Consider the following 15,675-nt stretch of genomic DNA (forward strand, 5'->3'; position numbering starts at 1 on the left):
TTTTTTGTTTTTGCAAAGAATGTCATAAATCATTGTTCTTTGTGTCATCCCCAAGCCCCTAAAATACCCCATGTCTTATATGTGGTAGAGTTCATTATATGTATTTGTGGGTGAAAATGGTGACCTTAAAAGCCCTTTTTGGTTTAAATCCAAATGACCTTTCACCCCACCTCATGTCTGCATTTGACCTGCAAATCATACCACAAATTGACTCCAGCACAGACCATCTCCCACAGTCCCACTCCCCCTCTGCCTGTGGCTTTGGGGTTTGGCCTATCACACGGGAAACCACTTGGAAATCTTCCCACCTCGCAGTCTTCACATCTTTGGCTACAAGAATGTCCCCCCGCTGTGATCGTAGCTTCCTGTCCGCCTCCATCTGTTCCCCCCAGCACTGATCTCAGATAGGCCTGGGAACTGACCACTTCGGCTGACAGGCAATTAAGGTGAAAAAAAAAAGGAAAAACTCAAAAATCTTTTCCCTATATGCGAGCCGAGCTTATAGTAGTTACAGTGTAATTGACGTGTCACAGCAGCTCATCTCATAGAAAGTTGAGGAATGATAATGATTCTCGCTGCAGATAATCCTGGTAGATGGCAAATGATTTACAAAAGAGCAAAAACATTTTATTTTGAGAAACATATAAAACAGTGCAAATCGCTCCCATTTAAGCTCCAACTACACTCGTCGTAATAACAGATTATACAATATTCTTTTTACACCATTTCTGGTTTGACCATGTCGACATTTTGTGACTTGGATGTGCGCAACAAAATCCCCCCACTCGGATCAGATTTCATTTATGGCTTAGTCCACTCATAAATAACTTACTCCCTTTTGTTATTTAGCAAGGCCTTGTTTGAAGTTCCATGCTTTCTTAATATGTGAAGACATTAATAACGTAATACGCCCATCCTTTTAACTAAACCGTTTCTTCGACATGAAAACAAGCCATCTTTTCCCACCAATGACCTGATACTAAGAAGTTATGGAAACTTTTGAGGACACTTAGAGAAAATATAGGCCTATATATAATTGAAGTTATTATGAGTTTTGTCTGTATGTGTAAAATAGGGCAGTATGGGTAGCTTTCATGTACCAGCCATGAATAATAAAACAATTAAATAAAATCAATTCTAAAAATAGTAGTGGGCCAAGCTTTCATCCTTGAGGAACTCCTCTTCATTTTGGCCTAGGCAGCTAATAGACAAAATAGACAAATAAAAAGGTACATGGTAATATAACAGTTGTCCTTAATAAAGCCATGTATTTTCCTTCTATCTCTCCTTCTAGTAGGTCTAGTTATGAACAGTCCTGTTAGCTTCAGAGTCTCTGGCCCACAGCGAAGGGCAACAGTCTGTTTAGTTCACCTACACCTGGAGCGGGTGGCGTCCACAGCTTTCTGATGTCTCCGTTTGTTGAATCTCTTGATGTAGTTGTTGCTTCGTAGCAGACCGTCTCCGGGCTTGAGTTTACCCCCAACAAGAGCCAACAGGTCAGAGGGAAGATGGCGCCGCCGGTGATAAATCTGACCCATGATGATGTATCTGGTCCCTATAAAGAACAATGGGATAAAGTGTGAAAGGTGTGTATTTATCAAAGCCTCTTGGAAAGACCAAGACAGTTGAAATCCTCTTTTCTTTCCTGACAGAATCCCCCCTTCAGACCTCTGGGTTGTGTCAACGCCTCGGCTTGTCCCAATAATTATTATATTGACGTTCAATAAATTAACAATATATATTTTTTCTCAATATTTATTGTATGAGCCTTTTCTTGGCAGTTTTGATCATTCTGAACATTCATAAGGAGTCATCAACTGAGGGTCAAATCAATTCCATGACTATTTATAAACACTAACCGCCAAAGTAGCTTGTGTATCCTGTGTGTGGCATACAGTGGTCTCTGGTAATGTTGTTTAATCTGAATAATTTCTTAACTAATATATTGTACTTCAAAGTATATCAGCACTCGAAACAAGAAATCCCCAGGCAAACTTGAAAGGCGGCTCACGTCATTACACCGGGTCAATAATATGCAGCGCGCTCACCAAGTTTGATGTCCGGACAGGGTTTGCTGCACTTGAACGTGTCCACAACCAGAAGGCGGACTTTGAAGAAGAAGCTGTCGGGGGTCACGTACAGGCGACTCATCTTGTAGAAGCCGTCACTGGTCACCATCAGTGTGATCAGACGGACTCCTTTACGCAACACATCGATGTCGTGTACGATCCCGTTGATGGCTGTGACAGGGCGAACAGTTGTCGTGTTAATTCACTCATAGGGGGCCCCGCATTGAAATCAACAAGAGCCATTTGCACAAACTGTATTTTTGTCATTTTTATGCGTGTATATTTACATGCTTTGGCACGTACCAAACTCGCTGTAGCAGTAGTGTTCACGCTCGTCCCTCTCCTTCCTGCACTCGCTCAGGCAGAAGGCGTCATGCGTGAAGTCCGATTCTACAGGAGACAAAGAGAGTAAAGTGAAGACTGTCTGCTGGGCCTCACCGCGGAGCCAGGCCCTCATTTTACTGTCATTTCTAAAGACAAGGTTGTCATTATAGAAAACCCGGGCGGTGCATTCCATATTGTGGGGTTATTAGGGGGGAGCTAAGTGGGGAATGCTTAACATCTTAATTGCCCATTTAAAATATTCACTGCATGGCTTTCGATTGCCATCATTGAGGTTGTTGGTTGACTAAAAACATGGCTATCCTTTTGAGGATGACTAACTTCCACCAAGCTGAGACTAACTATGCGTGTGATTGTGCTTTGAATATTGGGGTAATAAACTGTACCATGTCTTTAGAATCTTGATCTAGCTTTGGTATACCGTGTAGTGTTCTAGTTCGGTAATATTTATACACATTACTTACACCTCATGTATTAAGAGCAGAAGTAGGTGGAGTAGCCAAAATTTGTGCTCAAGCAAGGGCAATGTTTCTTCAAAAACAATATGACAAAGTGGTGGTCCAAGAAAGTATAAAGTACTTGGGGGGAAGTACTACGCAAGTGAGAGTAACTGTCTGGACGTAACAACTGATTTATGATTTAAAGTTGATGTAGTTGGAAGGACAAAAAATGATGAATGCTCAAAATGTGGTATTTGTCAAAGGGTAGACCACAAAAATGACAAAAACTACATCTTATATAAAGGAGCGGTGCGTTCAAATAATTTAATGTTAATGTTAACGTGATGCTTTTATCTCCTCTAGACTTAATCACAGTGGAAAGAGTAACCACAACTTTGACTTTAGAAAGAGTACCATTACACTTTCAAATATGTGACTCAAATAGGAGCAAAAGTATGCTGCTCGAAAACCTTTATTCTTCAAAAAGTAATGAAGTGAATGTACTACCCACTTCTGATTAAGAGCTGCCAAAGCGCTTTACTGTGACATTAATAAAGTTTTGTTTCACCCAGGCTCTAATACAGTAAATGATGTATAAATATCCATGTACACATTGATTTAAGTGTCAGTTTAGTCAATACCTCTTCTGAGAACATCAAAGTGGTAGAGGAGGCTGGAGGAGCGGCGGTTGTACAGCACAGAGGGGCGGCTGCTGTTTCGGGTCACGATTCCTGACTGGTATATACTGGACTTTCCCGGTCGGTTCTCCTCCGGGTCCATGGTTCTACGGTTCAGGGGGTCTCTGCGCGGGACACTGGCTGGAGGTTCGGAGTGAGGAGGTGGAGGAGGCGCTCTGGCTCTGCTGTTGGGATGATGCACCTCATGCTCGCTGACCTGGGATGGACTGGCGCTGGAGAGAAGGTCCTGGTTGGATTTTGGTGCCGTTTTATTGCTGAAAGGAGCTGTCGATCCTACTTGTGGGATTTTTGGGAGCAGACCTGCACTCTCTCTAGTCTTCTCACTGTTGTGCTCAACCAGGCGATCAGTCTTTAAACCCTTCTTGCTCTTATTGTGGAGGTTATGCTGGCGGGACAGGGGAACCAGGTCGCTGTGTTTGGGCCACACAGCAGAAGGCAGAGGATGCAAAGTGAACTTGGACTCACTAGTTCGGCTGTTCTTCTCTAAAAGCTCATTCATGGGTAAGGACGACTCCTTGACCATCAGCCTGCTTTGGTTGCTCGGAGCTCCCTCCACAAAGCTGCTCGGACCCTTGTCAACCATGGTGTACAGCTCTATGAAACAAACAAATATAATTCATGAAGTATTGCACACATCCTTCCTTTGATGACTGGAAGTTTCCCTAAACTCTTCAAAACTCACCCTTTCCAACCAGCACTAATCATTGCTTGTCTTTTTCTTGTTCTAAGTACTAACAATGTAAGCAGCTTTAAATTACCCTGAAAATCACTATATAAAACCGACGTGTTATTAAAATCATTCAATATTACAATCATTTCCAATATTTAAATTCCAACGTTTGTTTATTTTCACGGTCACAGATCACAAAGTGCTTCACAGAGGCAGAAAAGAAATCAATCTACATAAATATAATAGATATTGCTTGTGGTAACACCAAAGAAGCTCTATTTATATATGTGAATACACAAAATAGATCACAAAATGACTGTCAATGAACTACTTACCATTAATTCCATGCTCCTCCGAGTTAAAACAAGGAAAAGCCTGAAGTAGGAGAAAGACAAAAATCCTTGCCATTGTGTCTGGTGCATGTGCAGCTTATTCACGTCTGCTGCTGGAGCACGAGCCTCCTCTGACTTTATACTGAATGGATGTGAAGATGGGCGTGGCTACGTTCACGCAACTATGGCATTCCATTCATTCATAAATACTACGACTTCAAACCAGATGCAACTGTAAAAACGTGTTTATTGGCGGCCCACTTAAAAATAGGTTAGATTTCAACACTTTTATTGTCTTTAACAATCTCACTCGATATTTATTTTCTTGCTTTTTCAAATGTTGCACAAAGTTGGTTCTAAAGTGGAACTAAAACAGACTTTACTGCCGTCTAGTGGCCATTCAGAGATACTTTATGGTTTCCCGTGACATTTTTAAATATAGCCAGAAGCAGTAGGCTATAATAAGAAAACCTCACCTCACTGGTTTTAGAATCGTCCACACATTATTTTGTCCACACCTTAAGCATTATGCACCTGTACTTCAACTCAATGTACCCCGTTTTACCCAAAGCTGCAAGAATAAAGGTGACAATGTTTTATTAACGGGAGAGTAAACAAGTGGAAATAAAAAAAAAGCAAATTCAGCTGCTCCAAACAAATATATCTCTTTGGGTGTCTATACTGGACATTATCTCAAACTGTGTCGCCTTCCCTACTGGAGTCTTAAAGGTGCATAAGGGATGAACATAGGGGATGAACTGCATGAATACTCGGTGAAGTGGCGCTTTAAAGATACTGCGCTGCTGTTTAAACAGTCGCGTGGTTCAGGCCAGACGCTTGACCTCCTAAAAGAAAGTTAAACACGACCCAGATGGGACTCGAACCCACAATCCCCAGCTCCGGAGGCTGATGCCTTATCCATTAGGCCACTGGGTCATTACGTCGCTTTACAGGCGGAAATACGTCATAAAAATCGCTCACTGCACATGTCTCGGCCGTGATCGGTGCTTCACTTGAGGCAGGGATCGCCACAAAATACAAAGCATGAGTTTAGTATGAACGTGGCATTAAGGCGTCCACAGCGGCACCAACCATGCCACCCACATGCCACCCACATGCCACCCACATGCCACCCACATGCCACCCACATGCCACCCACATGCCACCCACATGCCACCCACATGCCACCCACATGCCACCCACATGCCACCCACATGCACCCACCAACCATGGCCACCAACTCAGATCCAACACCAATGCAACGCGAGCCTTTCTGTCTCGCGACATTTCACTGGGAATTCAACGCTGTAACTAGAGCACTAGAGTCGTCTCCCTATGACAACTATCCAGTCTCAGCTGCCATGATCTGACTGTGATATTCAACTCAAGAACTCGTGCAAACTAATCAGAATAATTAGACATGCTTCCGTGATTAAACCCATGAGACTTGAAAAAATAAAATAAATGTGTGCTAATGTGAAAAATCCATCTTGAAAAAATATAAGTTAACTTTAGAAAATAGGTGTTAGTAGTAAGTAAGTAAATAGAATAATTGAAATACGTGTGTCCATATAGTGTGTACAAACAGTGTAATTCTGAATAAAATATGAATGGGTTATGAGGAGTCCAGGGTGGAATCATTCACCTAAAACCCAGGAATAGACCAGCACAATGTTTTAAGGCAAATATAATTTGTAATCAAAAAATCCTGACAGACCTGCATTATTCCTCAAACATACCATTATATGGTACAATGATATACATTGTACAAATGGTATACATTGTACCTCTACAGTGGGTGAATGATTTAAATGCTCACTTCTTGAGATTTGATCGGTCACCGGCCCCTCCCCCTCTTCCACAGCTGGACAATGCCCTGCATCTGTTCCTCTTCGCTTATCTGCCCCGGACCATCAGCTCCCCACTTCGCCTGGACTCACCCATCCCCCCAGCAAACAGTCCCCCTGCCAACCACTGACTGTCACAGCAGCACAGGTGAGGAGTGAGCTGAAGAGGATTAAAGTGAGGAAGGCAGCAGGACCTGATGGCATCAGCCCCAGGCTCCTTAAGTCCTGCGCAGATGAACTGTGTGGAGTTATGGAGCATGTCTTCAACATGAGCCTGAAGCTGAGGGTGGTACCACAGGTCTGAAGACCTCCTGTCTGGTACCTGTGCCCAAGACACCGCACGCCAAAGACTTCAACAGCTTCAGGCCGGTGGCTCTCACGTCCCACCTGATGAAGACACTGGAGCGGCTGGTCCTGGACCACCTCCGCTCCACCGTGAGCTCAGCCATGGACCCGCTGCAGTTTGCATATCGGCCTGGCATCGGAGTGGAGGACGCCGTCATCTCCCTGCTGCACCGCTCTCTCTCACCTGGAAAAGCCTGGCAGCTCTGTGAGGATTCTGTTCTTCGATCTTTCCAGCGCCTTCAACACCATCCAGCCGCTGCTCCTGAGGGACAAGCTGGAGACGGCTGGTGTGGAGTATGACCTGGCAGAGTGGATCCTGGACTACCTCACAGACCGACCCCAGTTTGTGAGAGCCCGGGACTGTGTGTCTGACACTCGGACCTTCAGTGTGGGGGCGCCCCAGGGCACTGTCCTCGCGCCCTTTCTCTTCACCCTTTACACTGCAGACTTCAGACACGACACGGACAGCTGTGTCCTGCAGAAGTTCTCTGATGACTCTGCCATCATCGGACTCATCACGGACGATGATGATGCGGAGTACAGGGGACTGGCGCAGGACTTTGTGGACTGGTGTCAGCGGAACCACCTCCTCATCAACGCGGGGAAGACCAAGGAGATGGTGGTGGATTTCCGCAGACGTCACCCCACTCCCCCCTCACCAGTGAACATCCAGGGACATTGAGAGAGTGGACTCATACAAGTACCTGGGTGTTCATCTGAACCACAAACTGGACTGGACTCATAACACAGAAGCACTGTACAGGAAGAGCCAGAGTCAGGTCTTTTGGAGTGACAGGGCCACTCCTGAAGACCTTCTACGACTCTGTGGTGGCATCAGCCCTCCTGTACGGTGTGGCCTGCTGGAGCAGCAGCATCACAGAGAGGGAGAGGAAGAGGCTAGACAAAGTCATCAAGAAGTCCAGCTCTGTCCTGGGTTATGCTCTGGACTCGGTGCAGGAGGTGGGGGACAGAAGGGTCCTGGCTAGATTCACATCTATGCTGGACCATGAGTTTCACCCTCTGCAGGACACTCTGTCCGCTCTGGAGAGCAGCTTCAGTGACAAACTGATCCACCCTCGCTGTGTGAAGGAGAGGTTTCACAGGTCTTTCCTTCCTGTTGCTGTCAGACTCGCAATACTGACCTAACCATGTGCAATTCCGCCATATGTGCAATTACTGTCGTGATTCATGTGCAATTACTGTGAAATTCATCTGCAATCCATGTGCCGTCATGTGCAATTACTGTCGTGATCATATGCAATGGTATTTATTTATTTTTATCTTTATTATTTTTTCCCCTCCATCCCTTGTTGGGTTTTGTCTATGGGAGTTTTTGTTTATAGGAGATCTTCTACTGAAAGTGTTTTTCAAACTTCCTATAAGTTATCTGTTCTTTTCGTCTGTATCTACCTCTGTATCTACCTGCATTGCACCAATGAAATTTCCCTATGTGTGACAATAAAGGATTATCTTATCTTATCTTATACCATAATAGAGACCTGGGCAAACTACGGCCCGCGGGTCACATACGGCCCGTTTGTCTTTATAATCCGGCCCACCAAACATGCCAAGTAATATTCAAAAACAATAAAAAAAATGTTTTGCCCTTAGGCCAGACCTGGGCATTTGTGGCCCCAGTGGCAAGATGTGGCCCTCGGCATGTTTTAATCTGGCCCCTAGAAAATATTTTAGTTTCTATTTTTTAACTGTTTCTAATATCTGTCTGCACTTGTATCCTTAATAAAGATGACATGACATATTAAATACGATTCAATAACCAACATTTGACATATTTTGACATATTTTATTATATAATATATGTATATATATATATATATATATATTATATATATACACATATATATATATATATATATATACACATATATTATATGATATGATAGGAAGATAGGAACTAATGAAACTGAGGAGAACAGTCGTCTTACCCGGAGATCGTCACGTTATCCCGGCGGACATCCTAAGGAAAACGCAACGAGGCAGACGGGCTGGACGTAAACTCCGAGAGAAGAGAGGGACAAACAGGAAGTCGGTTCCCGCCGTAGTCATGGGTAACGTGAGGTCCCTTCAAAATAAAATGACGGAAATAGCGAGCCTCATGCGGTCCCAGAGGATTTATAGGGACAGCAGCGTCTTGATTTTCACAGAGACCTGGTTAACAGCAGAAATGCCAGACTCTATTGTAGGTTTGGACAATTTTCATCTGCTGCGGGCGGACAGAACGAAAGAATGCTTGAAGAAAAGAGGTGGAGGTCTGGCGGTGTATGTGAACACGAGCTGGTCCAAACCCGAACACTGCACAGTGAGGGAGCAGCTATGTAACAAGGATATTGAACTATTGGCTATTGGCATGAGGCCATATTATCTGCCCCGGGAGTTCTCACATGTGATTTTGATCGCAGTCTATGTGGCCCCGGCTGCCAATGCTGAAAATGCTTGTGAAGCACTGCTCTCCTGCACTTGTAGGCTGCAAACACGGCATCCACAGGCTCTCTTCCTCATCTCTGGTGACTTTAACCACGCTTCTCCCTCTTCTGTTCTACCAACATACACCCAGTATGTTACCTGCCCCACCAGAGAGAATAGAACATTGGACTTGTTTTTTGCCAACACCAAGGAGGCTTATTCTTCTTCCCCCCTCCCTCCCCTGGGCAGCTCGGACCACAACCTTGTACATCTGAGGCCTGTGTATGAACCCATCGTGCGCAGGCAGCCTGTGGTGTCCCGTGAGGTGAGGATGTGGTCTGCTGAGAGCGAGGAGGCTCTGAGGGACTGATTCAGCACCACTGTCTGGACTGAGCTTTATGACCCACATGGGGAGGACATCAACACCATCACAGAGTGCATCACGGACTACATCAACTTCTGTTTTGAGAACATTGTTCCCTCCCGGACGGTGCGGTGTTTTCCAAACAACAAGCCATGGATTAACCGTGAACTGAAGGCTCTGCTGAAGGAGAAGAAGAGAGCCTTCAGGTCAGGGAACAAGGAGGAGCTGAGGACTGTGCAGAAGGAGCTGAGGAGGAAGATCAGGCAGGCTGAGGCCGGCTACAAGAGGAGGATGGAGGAGCAGCTGCAGCAAAAGAACATTCAGGGAGTGTGGAGGAGCATGAAGACCATCTCGGGCTTCAAAATCCCCCCTGCCCAGACAGAGGGGGATCTACAGTGGGTGAATGATTTAAATGCTCACTTCTTGAGGTTTGATCGGTCACCCGCCCCTCCCCCTGCACAGCTGCATGCTCCCTCTTCCACAGCTGGACAATGCCCTGCATCTGTTCCTCTTCGCTTATCTGCCCCGGACCATCAGCTCCCCACTTCACCTGGACTCACCCATCCCCCCAGCACACGGTCCCCCTGCCAACCACTGACTGTCACAGCAGCACAGGTGAGGAGTGAGCTGAAGAGGATTAAAGTGAGGAAGGCAGCAGGACCTGATGGCATCAGCCCCAGGCTCCTTAAGTCCTGCGCAGATGAACTGTGTGGAGTTATGGAGCATGTCTTCAACATGAGCCTGAAGCTGAGGGTGGTACCACAGGTCTGGAAGACCTCCTGTCTGGTACCTGTGCCTAAGACACCGCGCCCCAAAGACCTCAACAGCTTCAGGCCAGGGGCTCTCACGTCCCACCTGATGAAGACACTGGTGCGGCTAGTCCTGGACCACCTCCGCTCCACCGTGAGCTCAGCCATGGACCCGCTGCAGTTTGCATATCGGCCTGGCATCGGAGTGGAGGACGCCGTCATCTCCCTGCTGCACCGCTCTCTCTCTCACCTGGAAAAGCCTGGCAGCTCTGTGAGGATTCTGTTCTTCGATCTTTCCAGCGCCTTCAACACCATCCAGCCGCTGCTCCTGAGGGACAAGCTGGAGACGGCTGGTGTGGAGTATGACCTGGCAGAGTGGATCCTGGACTACCTCACAGACCGACCCCAGTTTGTGAGAGCCCGGGACTGTGTGTCTGACACTCGGACTTTCAGTGTGGGGGCGCCCCAGGGCACTGTCCTCGCGCCCTTTCTCTTCACCCTTTACACTGCAGACTTCAGACACGACACGGACAGCTGTGTCCTGCAGAAGTTCTCTGATGACTCTGCCATCATCGGACTCATCACGGACGATGATGATGCGGAGTACAGGGGACTGGCGCAGGACTTTGTGGACTGGTGTCAGCGGAACCACCTCCTCATCAACGCGGGGAAGACCAAGGAGATGGTGGTGGATTTCCGCAGACGTCACCCCACTCCCCCCTCACCAGTGAACATCCAGGGACATTGAGAGAGTGGACTCATACAAGTACCTGGGTGTTCATCTGAACCACAAACTGGACTGGACTCATAACACAGACGCACTGTACAGGAAGAGCCAGAGTCGGCTCTACCTCCTGAGGAGACTCAGGTCTTTTGGAGTGACAGGGCCACTCCTGAAGACCTTCTACGACTCTGTGGTGGCATCAGCCCTCCTGTATGGTGTGGCCTGCTGGAGCAGCAGCATCACAGAGAGGGAGAGGAAGAGGCTGGACAAAGTCATCAAGATGTCCAGCTCCGTCCTGGGCTGTGCTCTGGACTCGGTGCAGGAGGTGGGGGACAGGAGGGTCCTGGCTAGATTCACATCCATGCTGGACCATGAGTGTCACCCCCTGCAGGACACTCTCTCCGCTCTGGAGAGCAGCTTCAGTGAGAGACTGATCCACCCTCGCTGTGTGAAGGAGAGGTTCCGCAGGTCTTTCCTTCCTGCTGCTGTCAGACTTTATAACAAAAACTGTTAGTACTGAACACTCGCAATACTGACCTAACCTAATACTGATGTGCAATTCTGTCATATTTGGAATTGCTGTTGGAATTCATGTGCAATTCATGTGCAATTACTGTGAAATTCATGTGCAATCTATGTGCTGTCGTGACACATATTCATGTGCAATTACTGTTGTGATCACATGCAATGGTGTTTATGTATTTATTTATTTATTTGTCTATGGGAGTTTTTATTTATTTATAGGAGATCTTCTACTGAAAGTGTTTTTCAGACTTCCTATAAGTGATCTGTTCTTCTGTATCTACCTCTGTATCTACCTGCGTTGCACCAATGAAATTTCCCCATGTGGGACAATAAAGGAATATCTTATCTTATCTTATCTTATATATATATATATATATATATATATATATATATATATATATATATATATATATATATGTATATATTTTTTTTTTTTTAAATATTTTTTTTCACACGAATCGCGGGCCTGCCCTCCGCTACTTGCCTGGATTCGAATATGGCCCTCGGAGGACAATAATTGCCCACCCCTGCTAATATGTTTGATAAGCTCTGGATTTAGGGTTTGTTGTTGTTGTGTATCAAACTTTTTTCTGGTGCACCCCCCTTAGGAGATATTAAAACAATCCATGCCCCCCACAGCCTTTGTGACAGCGCGGAATTGGCGCTTCACTGCTGTAAATAGAAGCCGCCATAAAACAACAACAACAACAACAACAACAACAACATCGTGTTGTTGTTGTTGTTGTTGTTTTATGGCGGTTGGCATCCAATTGTTGCATTACCGCCAGACTTTATTCCTCAGACTTTTCGTAGTCCTCAGACTGTCGTAGTCCGTAAAAGTACTCCTTCCATTGCTTTGGTGTTACAAAGCCCATGAGGTCATGATATGTCTTTGTGACTAGAATAGTTGTTGTTGTTGTTGTTGTTGTTGTTGTTGTTGTTGTTGTTGTTGTTGTTGTTGTTTTATGGCGGTTGGCATCCAAGTGTTGCATTACCGCCAGACTTTATTCCTCAGACTTTGTCGTAGTCCTCAGACTCTGTCGTAGTCCGTAAAAGTACTCCTTCCATTGCTTTGGTGTTACAAAGCCCATGAGGTCATGATATGTCTTTGTGACTAGAATAGTTGTTGTTGTTTCAGAGACCAACCGGCTTTATTCCAGGGAGACTCTTCTTCATCTTCCTCTCCTTCTTTGACGTTCGGTGCTTCCACCGTACAGCTTTATTCTTCAGGCTTCATTCTATAGGCTTTAATATGTCCACTGATGTCGCCGCTTGGTAGCCGTGCGTCTACGAGACTGGACGAGGACAGGAGACCACCCCCACCCCCATCTCGTCACTCTGATCACTCTGACTCCCCACAAGCAGACCCCCATCACTCCGACTCCCATTTAGCGCCTTTAACCTGTTTTCTATATCTGCCCAATCAAGCTCCTTTGTTCCAAGGAATCTCCCTGTAGCTTTAGCAATGATCCTGATCCTTTCAGTTCTGCTTTGAGTCTGAGCAGCACAGTTTACAACATCCACCATAAAGAGTACAAAATCCTCTCTATCCACAACCAGGGTATTCTCATTAATTCTGGAACCTGCACACTTGGGACCTCCACTCTTGAAACCTTCACACTTCTTGGGAGCCACGCTGGCCTTTCTCATTTCGCCCTGGCTGGGAGCAGCGCTGGCTCCTCTCTCTGTATTTACTCTAAACTCGTTACTTGAAACTTTCTTGACTGCGTCTGCATAGGATATACCTTGAGAGACCTTTATTTTCTGCACCTCAGCAGCTCTTTTGCTAAACCTGCATCCCCCGTAGGCAGAGCTATGTTCTTCCCCACAGTTACAGCACTTCAGTTTTGCACCCACGTCACACTTCCCATACTCATGATCTCCTGCACATTTACCACACCTTTGCCTCCCTCTACAGACCGCTGCAATATGCCCAAAGCGCTGGCACTTAAAGCAACGCAGGGGCGGCGGAACATATGGCCTGACGCTATAGCACATGTACCCAATGAACACCTTACTAGGCAGGCACCTCCCTTCAAGTGTTACCATTACCGACAAGCTGTCACATCTTACCCCAGACCGGGTCACCTTCAACCGCCTAGCGTCCACCACCGTAGCTCCAGTCAAATTCTCCTTAACTTCATCCACAGACGTCGCCGTAGGGACACCTACGATAACTCCTCTGACCGTGTTTCTTTCAGCATCAGACACAAGAATGTCCTTTCCACCCAGACGTTTAGTTCCAATCGCCTTCCGTTGCTGAGCCGCGGCCTTGCACACGACCAGCAGCGAGCCATCTCTAAGGACACTCGCACTCTTGATCACTCCCACAGCTACAGTTAGGCTCTTTGACAATGCCACTGATTTCCACTCCTTAAAGGATGCACTATCCTGTGCAAGCTTTATGATCACCTTACAGTCTCTGCTCTCACTCCGGATATCAATAGCTTCAGCCTCATCCTGCTGCTCATTCCCAGAACCCTCGGACGAGCTAAGGGACTTTTTACGTTTCCGGGCACGTGCAGCCAGAAAAGGCTGCTCCTCCACGCCGTCCAGAACGTCTTCGACCACCGATCCACTCTCCTCCGCCATCTCCCGTCTCTCCACAGGGAATCCGGAGGGGGTGGAGGCTGTTAGCGCTGGAACTCAGACTGCGGGAAGGCTCTGGGAGTTGGCACGGGCAACCGGCGTGGCGCGGGCGTGGGCTTCGGACGCACCGGCCCGGGGGTATACAGCTCGCTCCGCCTACCCTCAGCATCGGTGGCCCGGTACAGCGCTCCAAACTTCTCGACGGCTCGAACAGCAACTGGGCCGCGGCTGGGGCCCAGTTCTGGGGCCCAGTTCTGGGTTTGTAGAAGTCACTGCTCGAGAGTGCCTGTCAGAGCACTACTGGAGGCCAGGAATGATGATCGGAAAGACGAGACGATACGAGGTCCTTTTGGTAGCTTTATTTAGGCTCACAAGTAGACGCAGAAGTCTTCTTCTAAAGTCTAAAGAATAAAGTCTAGAGAATAAGTCTAAAGAATAAAGAAGAAAGTCTAAAGAAGAAAGAATAAAGTCTAATGAATAAAGCTGTACGGCGGAAGCGCCAAAGAAGAGTCAGCTCTGGAATAAAGTATAAATAAAGTCTGGCGGTAATGTAACACTTGGCAACCGCCATAAAACACCATAGAAGAAGAAGAAGACTGCTCATCTCTGCGGACCACTTTTATCACAAAAGGTCCAAGAGCATTACACACAAACTACTTTCAGCCAACTGGAAAGGAGCATTTACCGCAACCCACTGCAGTTGTGCGTCTGTACGTCTTCATTATGTGTTTCATGCTATACCGTAAAAAAAAAAAAAGTCTTCAAAGGATCAAAGCGGAAAGGAATAGAATGCACACACATTCTTTTTGCATATGCTTTAGATCGTCACATAGAAGAGCGGTTCAAAATAAGAGCTGAGGAATAAAGTCTGGCGGTAATGCAACACTCGGATGCCAACCGCCATAAAACAACAACAACAACAACAACAAAATAAGAGTGTAACATCCAGTTGAATTGAGAAAGCCAGCCGCCATACAAGTACAACAATAACAACAACAACAACAACAACCACCTATGTTTTCATCGTTGACGGTAGCTTACTTTACTTAGCATATTTTCTTTGAATCTCCCAAGCATTGATCAACTATGTTATTGCTCTCAAGTAGTTTCACTGTTACTTCCGGTCACACAGGAAGTTACCAAAACAAAAGCGAAGAGGGAGAGAGGAGAGAAAGAGGAGGCACAGAGGCAGACACGTGTGAGGAGGCATGAGGAGGCACAGAGGCAGACACATGTGAGAGGGCACAGAGGCAGACACGTGTGAGGAGGCACAGAGGCAGACACGTGTGAGGAGGCACAGAGGCAGACAAGTGTGAGAGGGCACAGAGGCAGACACGTGTGAGGAGGCACAGAGGCAGACACGTGTGAGGAGGCACAGAGGCAGACACGTGTGAGGGGGCACAGAGGCAGACACGTGTGAGGAGGCACAGAGGCAGACACGTGTGAGGGGGCACAGAGGCAGACAAGTGTGAGAGGGCACAGAGGCAGACACGTGTGAGGGGGCACAGAGGCAGACACGTGTGAGGGGGCACAGAGGCAGACACGTATGAGGGCACA

The 15,675-nt window shown here is 46.7% G+C and overlaps 1 protein-coding gene and 1 non-coding gene across 2 annotated transcripts; both read right to left on the reverse strand.

Annotated features, from left to right (window-relative positions):
• Window positions 1–678: 678 nt before the first annotated feature.
• On the reverse strand, window positions 679–4,648 carry LOC140378155 (UPF0450 protein C17orf58 homolog). The gene is made up of 5 exons (XM_072463860.1): window positions 4,555–4,648; window positions 3,493–4,143; window positions 2,373–2,459; window positions 2,049–2,240; window positions 679–1,555 (listed from the first exon to the last, which is right to left on the reverse strand). Exons 1-5 carry the CDS (start codon window positions 4,625–4,627, stop codon window positions 1,368–1,370), a joined length of 1,191 nt encoding a protein of 396 aa, XP_072319961.1. The 5' UTR covers window positions 4,628–4,648; the 3' UTR covers window positions 679–1,367.
• Window positions 4,649–5,414: 766 nt separating this feature from the next.
• trnar-ccg (transfer RNA arginine (anticodon CCG)) lies at window positions 5,415–5,487 on the reverse strand. The gene has a single exon. It is a non-coding gene; the product is annotated as a tRNA-Arg (tRNA).
• Between the last annotated feature and the right edge of the window lie 10,188 nt (window positions 5,488–15,675).

The sequence above is a fragment of the Eucyclogobius newberryi genome, unplaced genomic scaffold (genome assembly GCF_026437365.1).
Source record: "Eucyclogobius newberryi isolate DKJ021-1_F unplaced genomic scaffold, fEucNew1.0.hap1 SCAF_4, whole genome shotgun sequence".
Classification (NCBI taxonomy): domain Eukaryota; kingdom Metazoa; phylum Chordata; class Actinopteri; order Gobiiformes; family Gobiidae; genus Eucyclogobius; species Eucyclogobius newberryi.